The sequence below is a fragment of the Eumetopias jubatus genome, unplaced genomic scaffold (genome assembly GCF_037043125.1).
Source record: "Eumetopias jubatus isolate StellerSeaLion01/CBP00866 unplaced genomic scaffold, mEumJub1_p1.0 scaffold_8, whole genome shotgun sequence".
Classification (NCBI taxonomy): Eukaryota; Metazoa; Chordata; class Mammalia; order Carnivora; family Otariidae; genus Eumetopias; species Eumetopias jubatus.
Window position 1 is genome coordinate 52,091,210 of NW_028274814.1, and position 25,205 is coordinate 52,116,414.

Consider the following 25,205-nt stretch of genomic DNA (forward strand, 5'->3'; position numbering starts at 1 on the left):
ATTTCTTTGTGAAATTTCCTTTACTTTTCTTGGGGGAAATTAAGGAGAGAGTTATACCTGGTTCATGTGGAAGAAGGAAAAAAAAATGGCAACACCTCCTTTCTCTGAAGTGCACATATTCTTTGAGTCCAAGACCACGTGTCTAAGTAGGTGGAAATGAGTCAGCCTCGGATCTCAGCAGTGTAACTGGTCCTCAGGTTTTCTTCCCACATATTTCACAGCTCAGGACAGTCTGGGTGGCCTCATCCTTGAGGTTCCTACAGCAAGACTCAGGTGGTCCATGATTCAAGGAAACCGGGGAAAAGAAAGAGATCAAGTGACTCTTCTAAATACGGCAATGTTTTCTTGAAGGTCTTAGGAGCTCTTTCGTGTGAAACACCAGGTTGTCGAATGTAGCTGCTTTGCCCTCATGATTCATACTCATTTCTTCTTTACCCTCATCATCTGAGGGTATCTTAGGTCTGCAAGAAGCAGCAGGAGTCCTGGTGTGGATATACTAAGAGGGAATTTAGGGATGAGAAGAACTTTACTCATGATCAAATACAAAGGCCCCTAACACTACCCACCTGTGTCATCAGAAATTCCACACAGAGCCTGGCTCAGTTATCCATTGCACACAAGTGTGCAGGAAGTTGTAGATGTGACACCAAATACTGTATCTCAAAGAATAGAACTTTGGTGTGAACTGGATGGAGATCTATGACAAGGATGGCATTTCAGGAAGAAAAAAACAAAGGAGATTTTCTTTGAGAACACATAAGCCAAAACTCAGGAAGAAAATAAATGTCTGGATAACTCTGATAATGGTGATGAAAAATTATGATGTGCAAACACTTTCAAATTCCCTGAAGCCTCCAGCTCTTCATCCCTACTTGGTGATGTCACCTTGGTGATGCAGTTAGCATCGCTGCCCTCGCTGGGAGGGTTAACAGTACCTCCCAGCTTATGCCATCAAGCCCCAGTGTGATTATTAGTGTGCCTCTGAAGTGCATTATCATAAAGAAAATTCAGGGAGCCATTTTTTGGTAAAAAGAGAAAATGATTTTAGTTGTGAGTGACACACCATTCAGACTAGTTTAGACCAAAGAGAGAGGGCATTTGTTCAAAGGATGCCGACCTATGTCATCTAACCAAAGGAATCTTAGAGCTAAACCAGAGGGAGTTAAGGGAGCAGCTCAGTGTCAGGAATGATTGGAACCAGGGGCCACACCCCTGCAGAGACCCGCTTTTTTTTTTCTCTCTCTCATTTCTGCTTCTCTCTCTGTCTTGGCCTCTCTCTCTCTTTCGCTGCAAACCAACCTCCTTCTCACAGTGGAAAACACAATCACCCACGACCCCTGAGCGTCACATCTGAGAGTCTCCACAGTTTCCAGAGGGAACTGTTGACTCTCTTTCTTATTCAGAGTCTAAAAATTAACAGGAGAGGATACTGACGGCAGGCCTGCGTTGTGACATCCACTCAAGCCAACTGCAGCCCGAGAGAGCAGAGTCACGTAGGAATGGGACAGCTCTTTACTAGAACCACTTGGCTAAATCAATGGGGAGCACTGTTCCCCCAAAAAGGAAGGACACTGCAGAACCAAACAATAAATGATTAGATCCTAGCTTCAGATGCTTCAAAAATATGAAATGTAAGATAATACATTGTATGTGCTAAATGTTTAATTTATAGCATGCTGAGAGCTTTTGTGCATTCAACATATAAATGAACACATTCAGGCTTATTCCATAAGAATTATAAAGGAGGTAGGAGTGTACTAAAGGTCTGACATACATCCTAAAATCAGGTATGGGTATGAGTCTTTGAAAACAGATCCAAAACCCTTAGTTCTCATGACCATTTTGCCTTTAATCAACAGTGAAAAAAAGCCACAATTTCTCCTCCCCTCAATTTGTTCATCCAATGAGTAGGCTGAACGAAATCAGTAGGGGCCAGGACCTGGACGAAATCAACTGGGCCAGGACCAGGAAGTCCCCGAGGGAGAGTTTGGGAGTGTGCGGGAGTATTTTTGGTTCTCATAATGCCTTGGGAAGGAGCTACTAGTGATATTCGACGGAGAAAGGGACAGGGATGAGAAATGTTCTGCGATGAGTAGGACAGTCCTGCACAATGAAGAATTGTTCCAGGCCAATAGGATTCCACTGAGAGACCCTGGACTAAATGTGGGACGAGGGTGCATCCAAGCTTTCCAACTCACATGTATTAGAGTTCTCCAGAGAAACAGACCGATAGGAAATATATACATGTATGAACACTAATACAATAAAATGTAATCGTGTAATTCATCCATAAGTTCATTACATTATATAGGTCTTATAGAATTATAGAATTCTTATGTAATTATTATAAGATGTATATCCTATATACTATAATATAATTGAAGAAATATATACATGGAAAGAGACAGTCTTATTTCAAGGAACGAGCTCACACAGTTGTGAGAGCTCACAAGCCTGAGAACCGCAGGGCAGGCTCTGGACCCAGGGAAAAATTGATATTGCTGCTCAATCCAAAAGCAACCAGGAAGCAGAATGTCTTCCTCCTCAGGGCACCTCAGTCATTTCTCTTAGGGTCTTCACCTGATGGATCAGGCCCACCAACACTGTGGAGAGTAATCTGCTTTGTTAATCACATCTAAAAAAAAAAATACCTCCTTGCAACATCTAGACTGATGTTTGACCAAGCACTATCTAGGCGGGCCAAGCTGACACACAGAATTACCCATCACACCATGATTTGAAGGAGCGTTTAGTATCTTTATTTATTCCGAAGCTTTTCTTCATCTATCTTTGTTCTTAGAACACTGCTGATCCTATATGTAATTTATTTGGTGCCGAGTTCTGATATTGTATCCCTGCTCTGGTGAGAAAATATAAATTATTCTCCAGAAGTCTGCTTTAAGTCATAGGCTCAGACTGTGTTTTTTAACATTTGCCCAAGGAGTGACCCATGGGTGTGACTCACTTTCTTTTTCGTTCACCAGCCCTCAGGCACCGCCAGCCTCCAACACTGGCCCCCACCCCCCACCTCCACTCCTTCAGGTTCCATGTCTTGGTACCCTCATCTGTTTTCAAAGACTCATACCCATACCTGATTTTAGGATGTATGTCAGACCTTTCACATGGCAGCCGTCAAATTTTCCTGAAGTTGGTAATTAATCAAAACTTGAGGGAAAATAAAACAGGTTTCCTGCTCTAATAAGAGCCCAAGAGGGTATTAAAATGGCCCAATCAGCTGGTCTAACTAAATTCAGTAGCTGAACAGTTATTTGTTCTGTTTGTATGAATGCTTAATAGTTGTATTCATTTTGATACTGACATTGAAAGATCACACTCATACTGAGAAATTACATCGTTTATAAGCATTATGCAAATTGAAACTAGTGTCTAGATTTACATATATTACCAATACAGCTGTAAGTCATACATGAAGCTCTATGACTTGCTAATTTGCACTCCCTAAATACATTCCTTTTTCACCCTGCATCTGATTTTGCATCTGCTGGAAAGATTGATTATCCTTCTGATGAAGATGTGCATCTTTTCTTAAGGAGGTGTGGGACTCAGGGATTAGATTCAGTTCCTCATTTCGTATGTCTCATATGGAAAGATTTTGAAGAGTCAGACTTAGAGCTTGAAATTGCAGAGCCCACGAGATATACCATATATTGCTCATTCTGCCATTAATTTCTGTGTTTTGTATTTGTTTGATCAGGAGGCTAATGAAAGCTCGCACCATCTTTGTTCAGAAATGTGGCTGCAAAGGCCAAAATGAACTGTATTCCTTGCCACGTAGTTCATGAGAGATGAGCCTTGATTTCTGCTAGTAGCTCCCATTGACAGCTCTTCTTCCTTGTGTTCATGTCCAGTTCACTGGAGACCTACCTGCAGCCTTTGTTGAAATAAGCCACCTTGAACTCTCTCCAACAGTGCTTACTCCGGGGGTCTTGCTTGGTTCCCAGACCTGAGTTTTCCCTCCTCTTCTAGTTTGGGTCTCTGTTTCCAGGTTTCTCTACTAGCGATCTGTCCAGCAGCTGGAGCGTGGCCCCTCAGTCCCACCCTAGTGGGTCAGGGCCCTGCCAGCCCCTGCTAGACTCTCCTGAGGTTGGCGTCCTCCAGTCCTCCATCACCTCCCCAAGATGCCCATTACTACTGCACCCCATTCTTCCTTTAGAGTACCTGTCCTGGGTTGAACTGTGTCCCTCAAAAGATATGTTGAAGCCCTAAGCACTCAGTACCTCGGAATATGAACTTATTTGGAAACAGGGTCATTGCAGATGTAATCAGTTAAGATGAGGTCATACGGGAGCGGTGTGGGCTCTGAATCTGACTGGTGTCCCTATGGAAACACAGCTGGGTGAAGACACAGAGACGAACAGGGAGAACACCGTGTGGTGACAAAGGCAGAGATCGGAGTTATAGAGCTGCAAGTGAAGGACTACCAAAGGTTGCCAGCAAACCACAGACGCTAGGAAGAGGCGGGAAGGATGCCCTGATATTCCTCTATAAGTGACAGATGTCAGAGGTCCGTGCTAGCACCTCAATCTCAGACATATAGCCTCCAGAACTATAAGACGATGAATTTCTGTAGCTCTAAGCCCCCCAGCTTGCGGTACTTTGTTACGGCAGCTCTCAGAAATGAATACAGAGCTCCACTAAACACCTCCCTCTAAATCCCATCTCCTTTTGTGTTTTCCTGAAAACGAGCCAGACCTGGCCCAATTGCACCGAGCCTTGTACCCTGCCACATGTGGCACCACCACTGTCAACACCAGTGGTGATGTCGTGTCTCCTCCTGTCCCATAGGCTAGTAATCGAACCCGCCTGACTCTGATGTCCAACCTGTCCCAAATAGTTAGCCCCTGCTGACACTGTGACAGACTCTAGAGCCAGAACAGAGTTTGCACTCTTCTCAGAAGATGACTGTGCATGTTAGGGGCTGCCTCTGTCCTCCCAAAATTGATATGTTGACGAGATAGGGGCTTGGGAAGGTAAGTAGGGCTAGACGAGAAAGGTCACGTGAGCACACAGCAAGACAATGGTCACAGGCAGGCCAAGAGAAGCCCCAGAATGACGTCTACCTTGTCAGCACCTTGATCAGAGCCTGCCCAGCTTCCACAGCTGTGAGGAATACATTGCCACTGTTTAAACCACCCGGTCGATGGTACTTTGCAATGGCAGCCTGAACAGACCGACACAGTGCATATGTTTGTGCTTTGCTTTCCCCGACTTGCGTGCTTCAAACTCAGCCAACCCAACGTAGACTGCCACTGGGCTTGGGGACTGTATTAATTAGATTCCTAGGGCTGGCGTAACAAGTTACCACAGTCTTGGTCACTTAAAACAACAGAAATTTATTGTCTCAGAATTCTAGAGGCCGGAGGTCCAAAATCAATGTGTTATCAGAGCCATGTTTCCTTTGAAGGCTCTAGGGGAGAATGCTTCTTTGCTTCCTCCAGCTTCTGGAGGCTCCAGGTGCTCCTTGGCTTACAGCTGCATGACTCCAGTCTATTTCTCTGTCTTTATGTGGCCTTCTCTTTCTCTTAGGAGGACACTTGTTCTTAGATACAGGACCCACCCAGATAATACAGAATAATCTCATCTTATGATCCTTAACTTAATACATCTGCAAAGCCTCTTTTTTTAATAAAGCCACATTCACAGGTTCTGCGGGTTAGCATGTGGACACATCTTTTGGGGGGGCCACCACTCAACCCGCTGTGGATGACTCCGTGGCCCAGGGAAAAACACACAGAGTGATAAATCATAACAGAAACAAAACTGGCAAATGAAAATTCAAAAATGATTTATGTCAGTTTCAGGCCATCACCTCGTCCTTTGCCTTCATGAAGATTTAAGCCTCCGGAGGTTCCATGTGGCTGGAAAGAGAATAACTGCAAAGCTACTGATCCGGAAACTTAGTATTTGATTTTCCACTTAGTGACAGGCTAAATTACAAAAGATTGCAGAGCACTTTATGTACACCCGCCGTTCCCGCTCTGCCGTGGTTCAGCCTTGGCAATTTACATTTACAGTGTTCAGCCAATTAAACCTCTCTTATCAACTTAGGGCATTTGCAGCAGGGAGGCAACATACAATTAAAGTTCTATCAGTTAGTCAGCTTCCATATGTGCTCCAGCTCCCAGCTCCAATCTGTTTCCACACTTTTCTTTCGTCACTGAGTCCTCTTCCTGTGGCTCTTCAGTCTGTCCTCAAAGCGGGGGATTTGCAGGGAAAGTTGTCGGTCTGTTAGCGCAAACGGCAGAAGAGGGAGAAGTTATGCATCGAGGCCAAGCAAAACAAAGACTCCAAACAGAGGCATTTCGTCGCCATTATCAATAGTGCTGTATTCATATTTGTTGAGTTTAATCGTTCCCTTGGAGAGTCACTATACGTGACTGAGGGACGGAAATGTTGTTAGCCTTATCTTACAGATAACTAAACTGATGTTACCATGAGTTGAACTACTTTTCCAAGACCCTACAGTTTATGAGTGGTACACCAAAAGAAGCCGGATGTTTTGACCAACTATCTCTAAAGACACTCTCTAAAGGAGGTAGACTTCCAAAATATTTTAAGCAATGGGAGCATCATTTAAATTAGCTTCTGGTTTCTGAGAGGAACTAACCTAAAAGTAACACTGATTTGGTTGAAGTTTGCTAAAAATAAATCTTGTTACTTATAAGAACAATGTAGTCAGTCTTTGAAAACCCTTTAAAATGAAAAAACCACTTAGAAATTGACGGTGACACGCGTCTGGTTAAAGGCATTTAGCAAGCAAGGATTTTTGCCTGAGACAGAAAAACTCCCTTTGTGAATTGAGGATCAAAGTCAGCATAGCTTGTCTTTAAAGTTGGCTTCCACTTGGGCCCCAGAGCTTGGGATTTCATGATCTTAAAAAGCCCAAAGTGTTGGGGCGCCTGGGTGGCTCAGTCATTAAGCGTCTGCCTTCGGCTCAGGTCATGATCCCAGGGTCCTGGGATCGAACCCCGCGTCGGGCTCCCTGCTCCATGGGAGGCCTGCTTCTCCCTCTCCCACTCCCCCTGTTTGTGTTCCCTCTCTCGCTGTGTCTCTCTCTGTCAAATAAATAAATAAAATCTTAAAAAAACAAAAAAGCCCAAAGTGTTGCAGAACGGGAGGAGGAGAGAGATCTGAGTGGTTCAAGCGAGTCCATCCGTGTGGACCACAGCTTTGCATCCCAGTTAGCTGTCAAAGAACCTCTATGTGGAAACAACAGAAGACCCAAGAACTTGGTCTCTTTAAAGCATATGCTTTGCAAAGAACACATATCAAGATAGAAAGGCCATGAACGAGATGTGCCTGTTTGGTCTCTCAAAACATCACCAATGTCTCCATCCCCCTTCAAAAGTCTTTCAAAGACGCTCCCAAACTCTTCCCCCAGATATGTATTCCTCTCAATTATGATTCGCTGGAGTAAAAATTGGGAGGAATTATGAAGAGTAAAATGTGTGCACAACATTAATGTCCTATCTGAGTAAAGACAATTATAGCCTCAGCTAGTAGTCTCACAGAGAAGTGCATACTATATAGATCATTCCATTTGTAGATGGCTGTATATGCTGTTTACTAATATTTCCCTGAGCTTTGTACAGGAAAATAACCAGATCTGCTGCACTAGTTGTGCACTGCCCAACTCCAGGGAGCTATTCACACCGACCACAACGTCAATGATACCTCCTGGGAAATCCAGGTGGCCTGACCATACCGGCTTGTTTCCTATAAGACACAAGAGGTGAACACTTAGAAGCCCCCCTAGCCCATTACATAATCTTGTTGAAGTGTGATGGTTGTCTGTTTATATAAAAATTGCCTTACCAATGCAATTGGATTATAGGTGTTATAGGAGTACTGGTATGTACATACAGGCAGATATTTGGTTGTTCCTATTTTCACTGAAAAGTTTGCCTACCCACTACTGATTCATCTTTACTCTCCAATTTATTACCAGATACTTAGTGCCTGTGGATCTTACTTCTTGTAACATGGGGAATATTCCCCACTTGATCCTCACTCTTTTACCACTTCCTCTAAGGCCTATTGCCTGTAGGACAAATACCTACACTTCCCCATAGAATAGAAATATTTACACATATTGCATACATTTCAGTTAATATATACCTCCAAAAAGCTGAAATGTGTCTCTGTTTTCAAATTTTCCATACCTTGAGTGATACACATAATTCTTTCCCTCTCCATGTGATCACTAAGCTATTCAGGGTATTTATGTATTATATTAACTCTATTCCTGCAATAATGCTATAGAAGCATCTTATAGGGTTAATCTCAAAATCTCAGTGGTCCAGAACAACATTTATTTATTTTCCTCCTTCAAGGGTCTGTAGGACAGAGTCAGGTCTGTTCTAAGCATCTCCTCATTCTGGAGCCAGCAGCCTCCCTGAGCATGTTCTTTTCATGGCAGATGGCAGTAGCACTGAAGGGAAAACCAAACTGAGCAAGCACACTTAAAGCTTCTGATCGGAATGATTGCTACCCAAGTTCATTGGCCAAAGCAAGTTGAGAAGAGTGGAGTGGAGAAGCGCACTCTGTCCCAAAGGGGAGCAACGGGAACATCGTGTGGAAGATGGGGTGTGATAATTCTATTACAGGCAGGGAGTGAGGAAAAATACAGTGTGAACAATAATCCAATCCACACCAACTACCGAAATCTCAACTCTATTCTCTATCATTTACAGGAGTTGAAATTGATTGGACTGGACATCCCACACTTTGCGGCAGACCTTCCACTGAACCGATGTAAAAATCGTTACACAAACATCCTACCGTGTAAGATTCTCACTAGAGCCTATCCTGTTCACGTCTCTCAAAGACTGACGGACTGTTACTGCAGATTCATCATTTTCACCAATCTCTGGCCAAGCCCCGCTGTGGTCTGGATCCTCAAGGCCATCTCTGCTATTTCATTGGTCCCATTCATGCTTTGATGTTATTAAATAACATAGGATACCATCCTATGTACGAATACTGAACTTCTTTGCTTTCAACTGAATTGTGTCTGATGATCAGGAAAGACTGACCGTTTGGCTCTTCGGAGATCAGAAATCTTAGTCAAATTAGGATAAGATAATCTGAGCTTTCATAAACTATTTTCAGTCAACTCCCTGACAAGGGAAGGAATGCAATGTACTAAAATGCCTCCCCTTTCTTACTTCTGGTAGGTTGTCTTGTTGCTTAGCATTTTGTAATAAAAGCAACATTCGAGAAAAAAAAGTAATATGAAGCATTATGAACCAGACAAAAAATACATTCCAATATAAATTTAACTTTGTTCTCTGCCACAGTGGATAGAGGTAGGTAGGGGCTAGTGCTGGGAGAAATGGAGAAGGGGGAGGAGGGGAGCTGAAAAAGCTCTAGAAGGAGAATTTTCTCCTTGATTGGCCTTCTTAATAAAATTGCACAGTGTCATCATTATAACACTTTACATCTGTACACATTCCAGAATGTACTTTTCTCATCTGAAGTCTGTTTACACAAAGCCTGTGCAACTCCATCTTCTCTAAATTTTCCAAAGGTAGTGGATTTTCTGGATGTGCTAGGTGACATGGAATTCATGGATTTAGGCTACATCCTCTAGCCTTCCATACAACCCACCAGATATTTTAGTTTCTCTAAATATCCTGCACAATGCCCCCACAACCTGGAGACAAGGACAGGGGAGCTGATGGAGAGGAAACGGTGATTGAGATGTGTTTCTATCTTTATTTAAACAATAAACAAAGATTGAGGTGTGGCTGAAATATCAGGCTAAAATAAACTCGACCTACTCTGTCACAGGCTGATCTGACTTGCTATTTGGTTAGAGAAGGTCAAGACATTTCTTTCTGCTCACATTTTCAATATTTCTTTTCTTCTTGTTCTTTGCAGATGACTTTAGCCGAGTGAGATTAGTCTCCATGAATGAAGAGGAAGGCACAGACTATATCAATGCCAACTACATTCCTGTAAGTAAAACACAGTAAAAAAAAAAAATTTTTTTTTGAAACCAGACATCCAAATTCTAGCTCAGCCAGAGGAGGACGATTCAGGGTCCAGAGATGCATCCAACAGTTGTAAAGAGAGCCATTCTCCACCTGGCCACCCAACTCTCAGGAACACTTCCCATTATTCCTCTTCAGAATAACAAATGGGGGGAAAGGCCCCTAGATGAGTAATGTTCGGATTTCTTTGTAAAGATCCGGTGAAAGTGAAAGTCAATAATTACACTAAAGATCATCTGTCTCTTAGCTTTCGGTTTCGGCAACTCAGCTCAAAGGGCTCTACCTGAGCCCCTGTTCTTTAAAAACAGTGGCTGTTCTCATTAAAAAGGTGTGAGAACAAGGCTTACAATCACACTGACCTACGCGGGTCCGTTACTCTGATTACCTCTTTGATGTAAAAGGGAAAGAACATGACCCAGGTGTGTGATCCTTTGCCAGACTTATCCCCCAGTAAATTCTCAGGTTTTCCTCTTTCGTGTGGACCAGGATTTGGTGTTGACTGGGGCTCCTTAGCTGACAACTTGGTCACTTCATCTTTCAGGGATACAACTCACCCCAGGAGTATATTGCCACACAGGGGCCACTGCCTGAGACCAGAAATGACTTTTGGAAGATGGTTCTACAACAGAAATCCCAGATGATTGTCATGCTCACGCAGTGTAACGAGAAAAGAAGGGTAAGTGCCCCAGGGGGCTGTCCCCACCGGCAGCACAACCCGTACCAGCCGTGGCCACGGCTTGAGTGCTTACTGTGTCCCAGAAACTTCCACTTGCTCCATTTTTCCTCCTCACAATAGTACGATGCGGTTCTTCAGAGGCAAGGACTTCTGTTTTCCCTAAGTGAGCACAGACTCTTTCTTCCGTAGCCTGTTTGTTTTAAAAGGTTGTGCCACTGTCCCCTCAGGTGAAATGTGATCATTACTGGCCATTCACGGAAGAACCCATAGCTTACGGAGACATCACCGTGGAGATGACCTCGGAGGAAGAGAGGGATGACTGGGCCTGCAGACACTTCCGGATCAACTATGTAAGTCACGAAGCACACTTTCAGGTCCTCATGCCGAGGGGACACACACGTGTCAGAGGCCAGCCCACCGTCACATCAGACTGTGAGCTCTTTGGGCTTTGCAACACTGCTTTCTTCAAGAGATAAATCCCACTTTTTGAACGTATGTGTTTCCCATTTCATTAACAATGGTGTGGATGAAATGGTTGGCCTGGAGAGCCCGAAGAGATGGGATGACAAGTCCTCATGGTTCCATCTCAGTGTAGCCAAGGGCAATAGGAGACTCGGGGAATCACCGCTCACCAGTTACGACTGATGAGAGAAGTTCTCATTACTTACATTAAATTCCATGTACGAATAATTAGGATATATAAGACACACTTAAACTTTAAACACTTAGACCATAACTTAGTAGTTTGGGTTTGGTTTTGTTTGGCTTTTTTCCTTATTTTTGTTCTGGTTTGGTTTTTACTATGTCAAAGATACTTCAGCCTTTTTTAACCATGGTTCCATACCTCTTTTAAAATGCTATTGATTTCTGAATATTAGCATGTCAGAAAAAGTCTACTTTTCCTGGACCTGCTGCCTCTCTGATGATTAGCCTTTGAGCTTATGCTGAATGTTTACGTGCTGCTTAGGAGCCGACATCAACCAGTCACCCTGTTACCTTCTTCACACACGGCAGTCCCAGAAGAGGGAAGGGCATTTTTACTAGGAGTCACTTGAACGTGCTCTCTGTTGAGGACAACATTGAATAGGAACATTCTCATTGCAATGTTCTCTGCTTAGAAACAGCACTTCCTAAACGTATGGGTCAGGGGATGGTAGACTGGGGTGTGGACCGATGGACCACTGCTTGTTTTGTAAAGCCTGTGAGCCAAGAATGAGTTTTAATTTTTAAGTGGGTGAAAAAAAAAATCAAAAGAAAAATATTTCCCACAAAATATGGAAATTATATGAAATTCACATTTCAGTGTCCACAAATACCATTTTATTGAGACAGAGCCACACGCACATTTGCTTACATGTTACCGATGAGTATTTTTGTGCTACATCAAGCTGGAGTAGTTGCAACAGAGACCCTATGACCCATAACACCTAAAATATTTACTGTCTGCCCTTCCCAGAAAATGTCTGCTGACCCTTAATGTGGACAATGGAAACAAAGATTGTCCATATCAATACAGCAGAAGTACTCATCAATTCATCATTTATTGATATTTGCAAGTTTAATCACTTCTTAACCACTGGTAGTTAACAATGGCTTTTGCTACAGGGGAATTTAGGCAAATCCTTAGCAGACTTGCTTCGTGCTGTTCCATATTTTTGAAATGGCCATCTCCGCCTGTTCCCTAAACACTTCCCACTCAGAGCTTCAATTCAAAGGTCACCTCCTTTGTTAAGCTTTCCCTAGTCTCCAGACAGCTTTATTCCTTTCCCCCCTGCTCTAGTCTCATCTAGATTATTCTATCACGGGACACCAGAGATGGTTATAACTGTCTCTCTTCACGTCCCCTTCCCGCAACGTGCTGTGAGTTTGGGAAGCACATACCCTGTTTTAATAAGCTTTGTAATCCCAACCCTTTGCCACTTATAAAGTCTTTGTGGGATGAATAAATGAGTGAATGAATGAACGATTTGAAAAATAATAAAGCACTTGGAAAGTTCACAGATAGATGTTCCTCGGGGAAAATATTTGACAGCTTGAATGCCATTTGAATCCCGCTTTCTTTCTTGGCTGTTTCAGCCGGAAAGCCAGTGTAAACTGCTGGGTAAGCGTAGAACAAATAATTCCCTGAGTTTGCATTCAGGAGAAAAGAGACTGCAGAGCGCAAAATAGGGTCTGTTCCATGCCTGTTTCCTTGACAGAGAAGAGTCACATAGATCAGTGTCTGGTCAGTCCTATGCTTCTTGTCCTTGGTCTTAAATGCTGACCTATCTTTCAATGATAATCATGTCAAGGGCTTGAAACACTGAAATAAAACATTGAATTCTCTGGTAAGATGCCTATACAGTAGTTACAAGCATTCGGTCCTAGAGTGCCCCCTTTTGGCCATAAACACCAAATCTAAATTTTATCCTTCCTGGATGAAGGTTATATTGCAAAAGAACATTATGCTGTGCTCATGGGCATGTTTTTCTATTTGTTTCGATTTTTGCTCACACTCTTCTTTATTCCTTCCATATTGATATATGGGAGCTTTCAGAGTACAACCTAAAAGTACATGAATGAGGAAATCGGGGTAAGAGAAATTTTGAAATGGTTAAGATGAACAAGGATGGTTTTCTCATTTAATAAGAAAGGAGGAAAATGACCATAACACATAATTTGCCACCTTCCAGAGCTTGAAAACTTGGCCTGAACTGAGTAGGAACTGGAGACTAAAACCAGCAAAAATGTGTTTGTTCCCATCGATGTGTGTCTTGCTATTCAGCTGACAGGGATCACCCTGATACTCAGAACTCTGTCTTGCAGCTATAGAGAGACTAATGACAATTTAAGTGTTTCCTAATTTTGAACCACTTTGCATATTTTAGCTGGATACATTTTCAGATCAATTATATATATATATATATATATATATATATACACACACAGACACATATATATTGCCTACCATGTACAAATCTTTGAGCAAAGCCTGTAATCAGCCTTGGAAAAGATTTAACATTTTTTGTGAGCTTTTCTGGGCAACCAAAGTTATCTAGTGATTGAATATGCTTAAATCCTCATGGTCCTGAGTAATGGAGTCATTCTGCACAATTTATTATGCTTGGGTTACTTCCTGGCCGTACCTCCTGAAAACAGCAGTGAGAGTCGCCAGCATCTTTGCAGACTTATTGCACCCATGCTCCATGTGTCTAAGAAAGAGCCCTTGAAGGCAGTGAGGGAGGCACTGCATGTGGCTGGGGGTGGATAGCCTTGAGTGCCTAGGGGACAGGGGGTCTAGTCGAAGTGCTGATTTACTTATGTTTACACAGATCTTATTATGTATCTTATTACGTATTTATGTATATGCTTTATTTATGCATTTACTTACATTTATACAAATTTTATTCCACCCAAGGCCACTGACTCTTTGGAATTCATTTCTCTTCAATACCTGAACCTAGCTTTAGTTTCATAACCAGGCCAAATTCTTCCAAATTATGATACAGTATTCCTTTCACTGAGTGCATTCTAGGCTCCTAGCAAGTTTGAGGGAAGGGGATGAATTAAGATCTTTGTGAGGCCTGGATTTGGACTATTTCTGATAGTTGATAATAAGAACAGAATAAATCTTTATGCTTACAAATTAGTAGAGACTAAGAAGAGTGAGTCTTGGGGCACCTGGATGGTGCAGTTGGTTAAGCATCTGACTCTTGGTTTTGGCTCAGGTCATGACCTCAGGGCCGTGAGATCGCGCCCCATGTGGGGCTTTGTGTTCAGTGTGGCGTCTGCTTGAGACTCTCTCTCCTTCTCCGTGTCCCCTCCCTTACACTCTCTCTCTCAAATAAATAAGTCTTAAAAAAAGAAAGAAAGAAAGAAAGAAAGAAAGAAAGAAAGAAAGAAAGAAAAGAAAAAGAGTGAATCTTGAAGGCCCACACCCGAACTCATAATTCTCAGTTCAGAGGGGACAAGAATACATTTGACATATGGGGTAATGTGAACGAGATAAATATACAAAACATACTGACCCACGGGGATTCCCAGAACCAACCGTACGCCTGCACTGAGCTGGGAGAGAGTGGTGGTGATTAGGTAGTAGTGATGACCACATCTACCAGGTCCCATCCTTCACAGACATGAGCACACTGAATCCTCACAACCACCCTTGTGATGGGTTATTTTATCCCATAACATCTAAAAGGGCTCATTTTAAGTATGAGAAAACATGTTCAGCAAGTTTGTCCTGGGTCAGAGCACAAGACAGGGATTGTAATATTGGTGACTTTTTGAAAGTACAATCTTGGCTCAAATCTCTAAGGGAACGAGGGAACCAGGGTAGGCCAGGGCAGGGAAGGAGCTACACACAGCTGTGGGCTCCGCTGAATGCTGGCCTCAGCTGCGTCCCACGGAAATGGCCGGGGCAGTGAATGGCACCGTGCTGTTAGCTGTGCCCCCCGATGTAAGGGGGCGGGCATTTGCACGCCAGTATCCGTTATTCCTTAGCTGTGCACCGCCCTCATCAGGAGAACACATCCCTTCGGGCACGCTCCAGAAAGGCAGGCCGTTCCCTCTGTGGAGGACAACTATGAGGAGGGCACAGCCATGTGCTGTTAGCAGCCGCTGGAAAGGGGGTGCATCACCCTGGCAAAGGGGACCCGGGGGCAGGCAGGAACCAATAGCTCCTTCCACGGGATTCATGGACCAACACCGATGCAATTGCCAAGTGGCCAAGCCAGGAGGAACACCCTGATCTGCTTGAGCTCTTATCTCTACAAAGGCATAGATTCGCCTATTTATCCTACTCTTCGAAGTTTTACACAATTAGTATTTTTTTTTCAGGGCCAGCTTTGGGCCAGACACCATCCTCAGAGCTGGAAAGGGAAGGGGACCGGCCAAGAGGGAAACGTGGCTTGAACTTTTGAAGCCATTAAACCTGTGAGCTGCCGTGGAGGCCTAGGCCATCGGGCCGGCGCACTGAGACATTCATGCTTGTGTTGGCTTTTTCTCCTAAAGGCTGATGAGATGCAGGATGTGATGCATTTCAACTACATGGCGTGGCCTGATCACGGGGTGCCCACGGCAAATGCTGCAGAGAGCATCCTGCAGTTTGTACACGTGGTTCGACAGCAAGCTCCCAAAAGCAAAGGCCCCATGATCGTGCACTGCAGGTAACCGCATCAGCCGTATCTTCTGTTAGGGTCCCACAGGCTCTGCTTTATCAAGCAAAGAGCCCACCGTTCCATATACCCAGTCACACTGAATTTGCCATTATGTAAACCATGACTTTTTTAAAATTTACAATTGATATCTTACCTGATACATGATTTACCTATATTATGGCTTTTCTTATCTCCCGTAGCCTATGAGATAGATGTTATTATTCTTATTTTCAGAAGAAAAACAAACTGAGAAGAGGGGAGATAAAGGGATTCACACAAATTCAGGCAGCTAGCATGAGGAGGGATTAAGGCTCAAATCCGTGCCTTTAGGTGCTGTGGGATAGTACCCCAGCCTCTCGGTGATTCTGAGTGGCTTATAACATGGCCAAATACAAAGTCAGATTAAAAATAGCTAATCACAGCGCTGAATAATATAAATATTATTGACCGCCTGCAAATGGCTGTAGCCGCAGAGCTAGAACTAGTGTGTGGCCTCTCAAGCCGACTTTCCAGCAGGGAGTGTGCACCGAACTCCGAGGCTACACAGAAAACTGGAATTGTTTTCTGTGTATCCACTCTCTGAGAGCAGGAAGCGACTCTCCAGCCAGCTCCCTCTGGAATCCTTACCTTCCTCAGGAGGCAGGGTGCCCTGTGGTGGGACCGGGGTGGGGCTAAGGCTGTGCAGCCACACACCTCTTTGAGGGAGGCAGCAGGGTGAGTCAGAAATGTGACAATGAAAGACAGTCGGTTAAGCGTCTGTCTTCAGCTCAGGTCATGATCCTGGAGTCGCGGGATCGAGCCCCGCATCGGGCTCCCTGCTCAGCGGGGAGTCTGCTTCTCCCTCTTCCTCTGGTCCTCTCCACTTGTGTTCTCTCTCTCAAATAAATAAATAAATAAATAAATAAATAAAATCTTTAAAAAAGAAAAAAAAATACCAACCACAATCACGTACTTCAAAATCAGGAAAATATTGTCAGGAGTATTTCTTCTTTTATTCTGAGTGCTGCTACCTGTAGTTTGGGGGGTTTTCTAGTGGCCGATGTGTTTGCAACCATGTAAAAGGACTGTCTGAGGAATATGCTGTCCGAACACTCTTTTGCAGTGCCGGAGTTGGCCGGACGGGAACATTCATTGCCCTGGACAGGCTCTCGCAGCACATTCGGGATCATGAGTTTGTCGACATCTTAGGGCTGGTGTCCGAAATGCGATCCTACCGGATGTCTATGGTGCAGACAGAGGTAGGAACAGAATCAAAATGTATTTTCAAATATGCCCTGGACTGAGAAACTTCCCATGATTCAGTCTGTTTCAAAACAGTTGTCTCAATTTTTATTTTTCTGTCTCTGCTCTTCCCAATTTCTCAGTGTGCGTGTTCAAACTGCTTCAAGGTATTAAAAAAAAAATAGATCTTAGCCTCTAGAAATCCATTCAGTGTATAGCGTTTGCACTGTGGTTGGTATCACATGTCCTTTAGTAATCCAGAACATATGGATGTATCTATACTATCTATAATAGAATAAAACTTCTTTGAACAGACTGAGTGTTCGGTGAAGGTGACAGCCATTCTGGGTAAATGCCACCAAGTGGAGACTGTGGAACTGATGTGATTTAATTTATATTTGAAATGCTAGATTTGATTCAGTAAGTTTGGCCTTAGTTCGTCCTCCATGTGACTCTCTGTCCCAGTGCATTTTGGATGATGATCAGGGGTTGGATTTATGCTTTCTGTCCCCCTTATAATTTTAAGGATTTCCAGCTCCCATCCAAGCAGTGCTGCCAGTGCCCTTGATCTTAAAGGAATGGAATTATCATTTTAACAACATGGGAGCATCCCCAGAAATATCCACCAGTGTTATGCGCTCCCTCTTCGTCCTCTCCCACCGAGTCCTCTCCTGCCTGGAAGCCTCAGAATGCACTCCAGCCGGCGTGGTTAGCCCTGGGCTGCTTGCTGCCCACACACAGCATCACACCGCCTCCCAGCAGCAGCGGGTGGGCCCCTGGGTGCGCCCCGAAACCTACGCACAATAGCTGGTTCATAATCTTCGTCACCATGCCCTACTGTGACTTCTCAGCTTCGAGCGTACAGTAATCCTTTTTTGCTCAAGGAGTGTGTGTGGGAGGAACGCTTGGAGAGTAGAAGACAACCTGGCCTGACCTCTTACTCAATTTCCAGATGAAATGCTGCCTTCGTCTTCCCCATGCTTTTCCTACTAAGCATCACTAGGTGTCAGTATAACTCAAACAGCCTGCAGTAATGGCTGCTTTCTGCGCTTCCGGTTTCTCCTCCCCCACTCTCTTTACTTTTCTCTCCGGCTTCCCCACTCCCCTCTGACCAAGGCTCCACACAGCCAGCCCAAGGGATTTATTTCTGCGCTCCAGCAAGATCATACCACTTTGGAAAGAGTGACCCATTCACATGCAGGTGTCTCACTGATGATGTGTTTGCTCACTTCCTGGAGCCCACTCACATCCCAGCCCTACTGCCTTGGAATTCACAGCGGTGGGGACGTTAACATGACCTCATTAGCATAAGCTCAAAATGTTCTGCTTTCCCAGAGAAGCCCACTACCTAGTGATTAAACAGTGCTTTACGAATCGGTCCATATTTTTGGTTTTCACCGCTGTAAACTGACATCCTAATATGTGGTTAGAACTCCCCAGTATGTCTATTAATCCCCAGCCTTCAAAGGGCCACTCCTTATTTTAAGTATGTTGGATGTGATGAATTGTCTGCCCCACTGACTTAATTTATGCCTCTTATAACTTTATAGACTTTGATTATAGCCTAGTTGCCTTTGACTTTCCCAATTACAGAATCCTAATGCCTTTTTTAAAAAACTACCTACAGGGGGCGCCTGGGTGGCTCAGTCCGTTGAGCGTCTGCCTTCGGCTCAGGCCCTGGTCCCAGGGTCCTGGGATCGAGTCCTGCATGGGGTTCCTTGCTCAGCGGGGAGCCTGCTTCTTCCTCTCCCACTCCCCCTACTTGTGCTCTCTCTCTGTCAGGTGGATGAATCCAATCTTAAAAAAAAAAAAAAAAAAAACTACCTGCACATGGCAGACCCTCTGTCCAATTTTCAACACCATTATCTCTCCTCAAGTGTGGTAATCACACCAAACTACAGCAGCCACCGTGTGCCTCTCAGAAGACTGAGGAAGTGTTTTGTGTTCTCCCTAACTTTCTGGTCCCAAATTTTGGTTGTTTGGCTTCTTTGTTTATGGCAGCATTTTTAAGTTGCCGTCTCCAGGGAAACAGTCTTTTTAAAGTACAATATCCCTTCCCTGAACTCTGGTGGGAAAACTCAAAAGTCAGCAAAAGAGGCGGAGGTCACCACAGGTTACTGATTATTTTCCAACTGTTTCAGCTTCACTCTTGAGTTCCCTCGGGATTCTGCAGTGCAGGCTCTCTAGCTCGAGTTATTTATTTATGTCTGTTTTGTTAGTTATGTCTGGAACATCTTGTCCGTTTACCTTTGTATTTTCCTGGTTCCTGTGCTCTTCATGGTTCAACCTGGATTCTGAATGTTAGGGTTTTCCTAACATCCTCCTCGAGCCCAATCATAATACCCCAGTCCTGCTGCCTTTGACCTTACTGATGTTAACAAGTAAGGAGCGGAATAAACAAATTATTTTCCTCAGCTTTTTCATCCCACAGTACCCCTTTGACACTAATGATTTTCCAAGAGGCCAGAGTGATTCTCCAGCTGATTTCCGATTCTCTATATAAACCACCTGTGTGCTGTGGACCAGGTTCCCTCCCTCCCATGGCTGGTTTTCTAATTTTTTCTAATTTTCCTACCTTCTCGATTCTACCGCCTGTCATCTCAATTCTACCACCCTGCCCCACTCTAGAAATAGCAGGACTAACTGATTAAAACAGCCTGTCCAGAGACGCACATTTCAGGTCACAGCAACGCACTGCATGGGCTGCATTTTGACATGTTCTCTTCCCTTTTCTCAACTGACCGGCACATGGTATGAGCCTCTCCACAGGAGCAGCAAGGGGTAGTTAGAGAGTCCAGGTCCGCAGGCCAGACGCTGTGAGTCGGCCTGGGTCACGTATGGCCTCTGTACACCTAGACAAGCACTTTGAAACCATAAAGCGCTCTATATGGGTGGCATTCACCTCTTTTGAGCTCTCTCTTTTATTTCTATCAAAAGTTTTGTTTAGTTTTCCTCTAATAGGCTTTCCCTGGAGGTCAGTTAGTGCTTTGCTTTGAGCAGCCCTCATCCTGATCAGCAGCTTAGACTTCTCAGGGGCTCTCAAGGATATGTCTGTAAATAGTCTCTCATTTACTTTTCCTGTGGTTCAGCTACTTTTTTTTCTTTGTGACACAAAGTTTGGTCACCGAGCAATTTTGAATTGAAAAACAAGGCACTCTCTGGCCTGAACCGTGCTCAGTGCTCGATAACACCAGAAACAATGGAGTGATGTGTGATCATGAGAAGAGGTAGTCAGTTGTGGGATGTGATACTATCACAAAGTAAGGGAATATATTTTCTTCAAAGCTTGAAAAATACAGATTAGGCTGAGGTATCAACCTTTAAGTATTAACCTAACCTTTATAAAGTCGTCATACAAAAGACCCCTTAAATCCTTTGACTGTCACGACTGGATTTTATGTCAAGGTTATTTCTAATGGTATTACTTACAGAGAAGCTCTAGGAAATAAAGAAAAAAGGTGAAAGATCATGAAGTTACTTTGATTTCATGGCACCAAGACAGCTTCCTCAATATGCTGATGGATTTCATCTCCATCTTCGTTCAAGTATAACTTTACATGCTATATGTACATATACTAACTTTACACTGTAATTTTCCACTTAACATTTTGCTATACATATCATCCCGAATTGTCCAAAACTCTATAAATCTCATTTTAAAGACACTAATATTTCAGTACAGATCTGCTGTGCCTTATTTAAACCATTCTCTTTTCTACAGAACATTAAATTGGGTCCTTTTCCACTGGTTTACTATCTGTGTCCACAAGGCCATTTACTAGCACTTAAGTAATAATACCTCCACCAACAATAGATAAAAATGACAGCTTCAACAAACTCAGGTCATCATCGAGCATTACCATTTTCCTTTAGCTTTGCTCATATCACGGATGAAACAAAATTGTTTCAACTTACATTTTTTATTATGTCACCATCTTTTGCATATGTTTTAATATTTCCTCAGTTTACTTCAGAAAACCTTTCATAAGCCCAAACTGAGTCCTAGGCATGAGGAATAAAAAGATATAGTCCCTGCCTTCCAGGAACATTTGGTTTAATTGCCGATATATTTTATTGGCCAATTTAAGTGTGTGTGCTAATGACTGCAGGAATTTTAAACAAAAATAAAGGTATCGAGGTGCGTTCGTTAGGTTACTCCTCCCTGCCCGTGGATGCCCACCGAGTAAGCGTCATTAAAGTCTCCCTTCCCACCACCATTATATCTAAGTCAGTCTCCCAAGAGCCTGAACAGCAGCGGAAGCTCTTCTTCAGAGGTTTGAGTTTTGAAACAACTGATGAGAGTCTGAGGAGCTATTTTGAGCAATGAGAAATGAGTTCACGGGCTGTGTGGTCATGAGAGATCCAAACACCAGGCGCTCCAGAGGCTCTGGGTTTGTCACGTATGCCCCTGCGGAGGAGTGGATGCAGCCGTGAATGCAAGGCCACACAAAGTGGATGGAAGAGTTGTGCAACCAAAGAGGGCTGTCTCAAGAGAAGATTCTCAAAGACCTGGTGCCCACTTAATTGTGAAAAAGATTTTTGTTGGTGGCATTAAAGAAGACTCCGAAGAACATCATCTAAGAGATTACTTCAAACAGTATGGGAAAATTGAAGCGGTTGAAATCATGACTGACCGAGACAATGGCAAAAAGAGAGGCTTTGCTTTTGTAACATTTGATGGCCATGATTCTGTAGAGAAGATTGTCATTCAAAAATCCCATACCGGGGGCGCCTGGGTGGCTCAGTCGGTTAAGCGACTGCCTTCGGCTCAGGTCATGATCCCAGGGTCCTGGGATCGAGCCCCGCATCAGGCTCCCTGCTCCGCGGGAGGCCCGCTTCTCCCTCTCCCCCTCCCCCTGCTTGTGTTCCCTCTCTCACTGTCTGTCTCTCTGTCAAATAAATCTTTAAAAAAAAAAAAAACAAAAAAACAAAAAAACAAAAATCCCATACCGTTGGGGCGCCTGGGTGGCTCAGTCGTTAAGTGTCTGCCTTCGGCTCAGGTCATGATCCCAAGATCCTGGGATCGAGCCCCACATCGGGCTCCCTGCTCTGAGGGAAGCCTGCTTCTCCCTCCCCCACTCCCCCTGCTTGTGTTCCCGCTCTCGCTGTGTCTCTGTCAAATAAAAAAAAAAAAAAAAATTAAAAAAAAAAAATCCCATACTGTGAATGTCCACAACTGTGAAGTAAGGAAAGCCCTAAGCAAGAGATGGCTGGAAACTTTGGTGGTGGTTGTGGAGGTGGTTTTGATGGGAATGACAACTTTGGTCATGAGGAAACCGGTGAGGTGGCTTTGGTGGTGGTGGTGGATATGGTGGCGGTGAGGGTGGCTATCATGGATTGATAATGATGGAAGCAATTTTGGAGGAGGCAGAAGCTCTCATGATTTGGATGACTACAACAATCAATCTTCAAATTTTGGACCCATGAAAGGAGGAAATTTTGGAGGCTGATGCTCTGGCCCCTTGGTGGTGGAGGCCAGTACTTCACCAAACCACGAAACCAAGGTGGCTGTGGCAGTTCCAGCAGCAGCAGTAGCGATGGTGGTGGCAGAAGGTTTTCAATTGCTGCCAGGAAACAAGGCTTAGCAGGAGAGGAGAGCCAGAGAAGTGACAGGGAAGCTACAGGTTACAACAGATTTGTTACCTCAGCCAAGCACAGTGGTGGCAGGGCTGAGCTGCTACAAAGGAGACATGTTTTAGACAATACTCACATGCATGGGCAAAAAACTCGAGGACTGGATTTGTGACTAATTGTATAACAGGTTATTTTAGTTTCGGTTCTGTGGAAAGTGTAAAGCATTCCAACAAAGGGTTTTAATGTAGACTTTTTTCTTTTTTTGTACCCATGCTGTTGATGGCTAAAGTAATAGCCTGATCTTGATACTGAATAAATGTGTTTTTTTTAAATGGTATCAACATTTTGTCATAATTTCAGGAAATAATTTTCCCTCCCATTTTCCAATTTACCCTTTATTTTATTCATTTTACTTTGTTTTAAAAATTGTAGTTTGAAATTTTCATTTGTGATTTATTACATTGCTTTGAAGTTTAGAAAGTCCCTCCTAAAAGTAATCAGAGAAAAACTAACCTGTATTCCGCCCCCCATATTTTTATGGCTTAATTTGTTAAACTTCCCAGAATTCATTTTGGTGTATTATGAGATGATACACTATTTTTTTTTCAAAATAGGCCCGTGATTTATTGATTGGATAGTCATTGCCTTTAGCGTTACGTTGTGATGACCTAAGCTCTATTATTAATCAAAATATTTTTACAGTTGATTCTCTTGGATTTTCTAGTTATAAAATTATCTCATAAATAATGGATATTGTTTCCTTTGACATCATATCATAGTATCTAATTCTGCCGTAGTATGAAAATACTAAATCTTTGCATGTGTTTGCACAATACCTCGCTCTGAACTCTGCTTTGGTCTTTTGCTCCAGGAGCAGTATATTTTTATCCACCAGTGTGTGCAACTGATGTGGATGAAGAAGAAGCAGCAGTTCTGCATCAGCGATGTCATCTATGAAAATGTTAGCAAGTCCTAGTTCAGAATCCAGAGCAGTAAGTAGACGAGGCCATCGTGGGCACTCTGTCTTCGAACCATGGAAGGGGACGTGATGGGATACAACAGAAGGCAGCAGTCACCTGTTGTATTGATTCTGACTCCCCAAATGTGGTTATAGGGAGAGAGTAATACCATACAGATCTTAGAGCTCCAGTGCACCTTGGTCAGGGGATGACAGGCAGGAGCTTCGGCAACTCCTTATGATTTGACCTTCCTTCCCTGCATCCAGAACTTTCAGTTGTTCTAATATTGGATCTGTGCCTGAGATATCAGGATGCTACCCTTCCACTCTGTTTATCTCAATATTTTGTGCTAATATTTTATGGATTACAAGGGTCATACAAGGGGTTACAAAGGAGATATGAGCTGGAGTACACATCCCAAAGAAGAGAACCAATATTAACACCGGTCTCGGGATGGTGGAGTCGAGGAATGCCTTGCTTCCATCCCTTATGTGAACACTTACTTGAGAGCTTCTTGAAAACATTAGTAACATATTCAATGCCTTGTGCTCAACTTTGGCTAGGAGATCTGATTTTGGAGGTGTTATACTCTTAGCTGAAGTAATAATATGCCAATTCAAGTCAGTAAACAGTGAAATGTATCTGAGTATAGTGAGGTGGGGGGGACCGTTCGCAGGGTTGGGAGAGGACAGGGGGGCATTGTGGGATTCATATGGAAGGACAAAGAGCATATGGATAAGTGGGTAGCAGGATAGGATTAGTATTCTACCTTTATATCTATCAAAACATAGAAAGCCCAAGGAGGCAGGAAGGGTAAAGACTAAGAAACAAATTTGCCAAAAAGGGGAAGATATTTAGACCCACAAAAGGGACTTAAAGGGAAAAGGGTGCACAGATAAGCCTGTGTCCACATGGGCGATGGGGTTGAGTGTAAAGAGAGCAAGTAAGTAGTGGAATCGGGAGGAAGATGCTCTACTTCTAGACCCAGACCTGTCAGTGTGTGCCTCGTCCCTGCCAAGCTGCTTACTGTCTCCCTCTCTCTCTCTCTCTCTCTTTCATCCACAGGACAGGACATGCCTCCCTTGCTTCCAGAGTTTTTAGGGGCCCTGTTGGCCATTTTGCTAAGAAGAGCCCCTGCTTTGTAGTCTGTGGCCAAGGAGACAATCTATCTCACCGAAGCACCGGGAAGACTTAGCCTTAAAGAGCCTACAGTGTCTTTTGGACTCCTTCACTTCTGGACATTTAATAACGGACCAAATTCAACTGAACACCACAAAGGTCCAGACGCTCTGCAAAGGGCAGGAAGCACAGCACTTCCGAAGAGTTTCCTTGGCCCTTGGCTGGTTGGGCTGAGTTTTTTGTTGTTGTTTTTAAGTGCAATAATTTTTGTATGTGTGATTTTATCAGGAAGTTGAATTGTTTTCTACCCACACGACCGACCAAGCCCATAGCCCAAGGGGGAACAGGAATGGTTAGTATCAAATTATACCTCATTGTTAAAAAGTGGCCTGGCCACACATGAGGAAATGTCAATTCCACTTCAAGGAAATTGAACCAGCGATATCGGTCCTCCAACATTAAGCTGCTGGATCAGGAGCGGGGTGGGGGGAGGGGGTGGGGA

The 25,205-nt window shown here is 43.7% G+C and overlaps 1 protein-coding gene across 1 annotated transcript in view; it reads left to right on the top strand.

The window, feature by feature from the left end:
• PTPRO (protein tyrosine phosphatase receptor type O) overlaps positions 1–25,205 on the top strand; it is a 233,542-nt gene extending 208,337 nt beyond the window's left edge. Inside the window, exons 20-27 of the mRNA XM_088025930.1 lie at positions 8,715–8,805; positions 9,904–9,980; positions 10,558–10,692; positions 10,920–11,042; positions 15,685–15,839; positions 16,933–17,068; positions 23,497–23,617; positions 24,650–25,205. Of these exons, the coding sequence (XP_087882056.1) occupies positions 8,715–8,805; positions 9,904–9,980; positions 10,558–10,692; positions 10,920–11,042; positions 15,685–15,839; positions 16,933–17,068; positions 23,497–23,601 (822 nt within the window). The 3' untranslated portion in view covers positions 23,602–23,617; positions 24,650–25,205. The remainder of the gene's footprint in view (positions 1–8,714; positions 8,806–9,903; positions 9,981–10,557; positions 10,693–10,919; positions 11,043–15,684; positions 15,840–16,932; positions 17,069–23,496; positions 23,618–24,649) is intronic.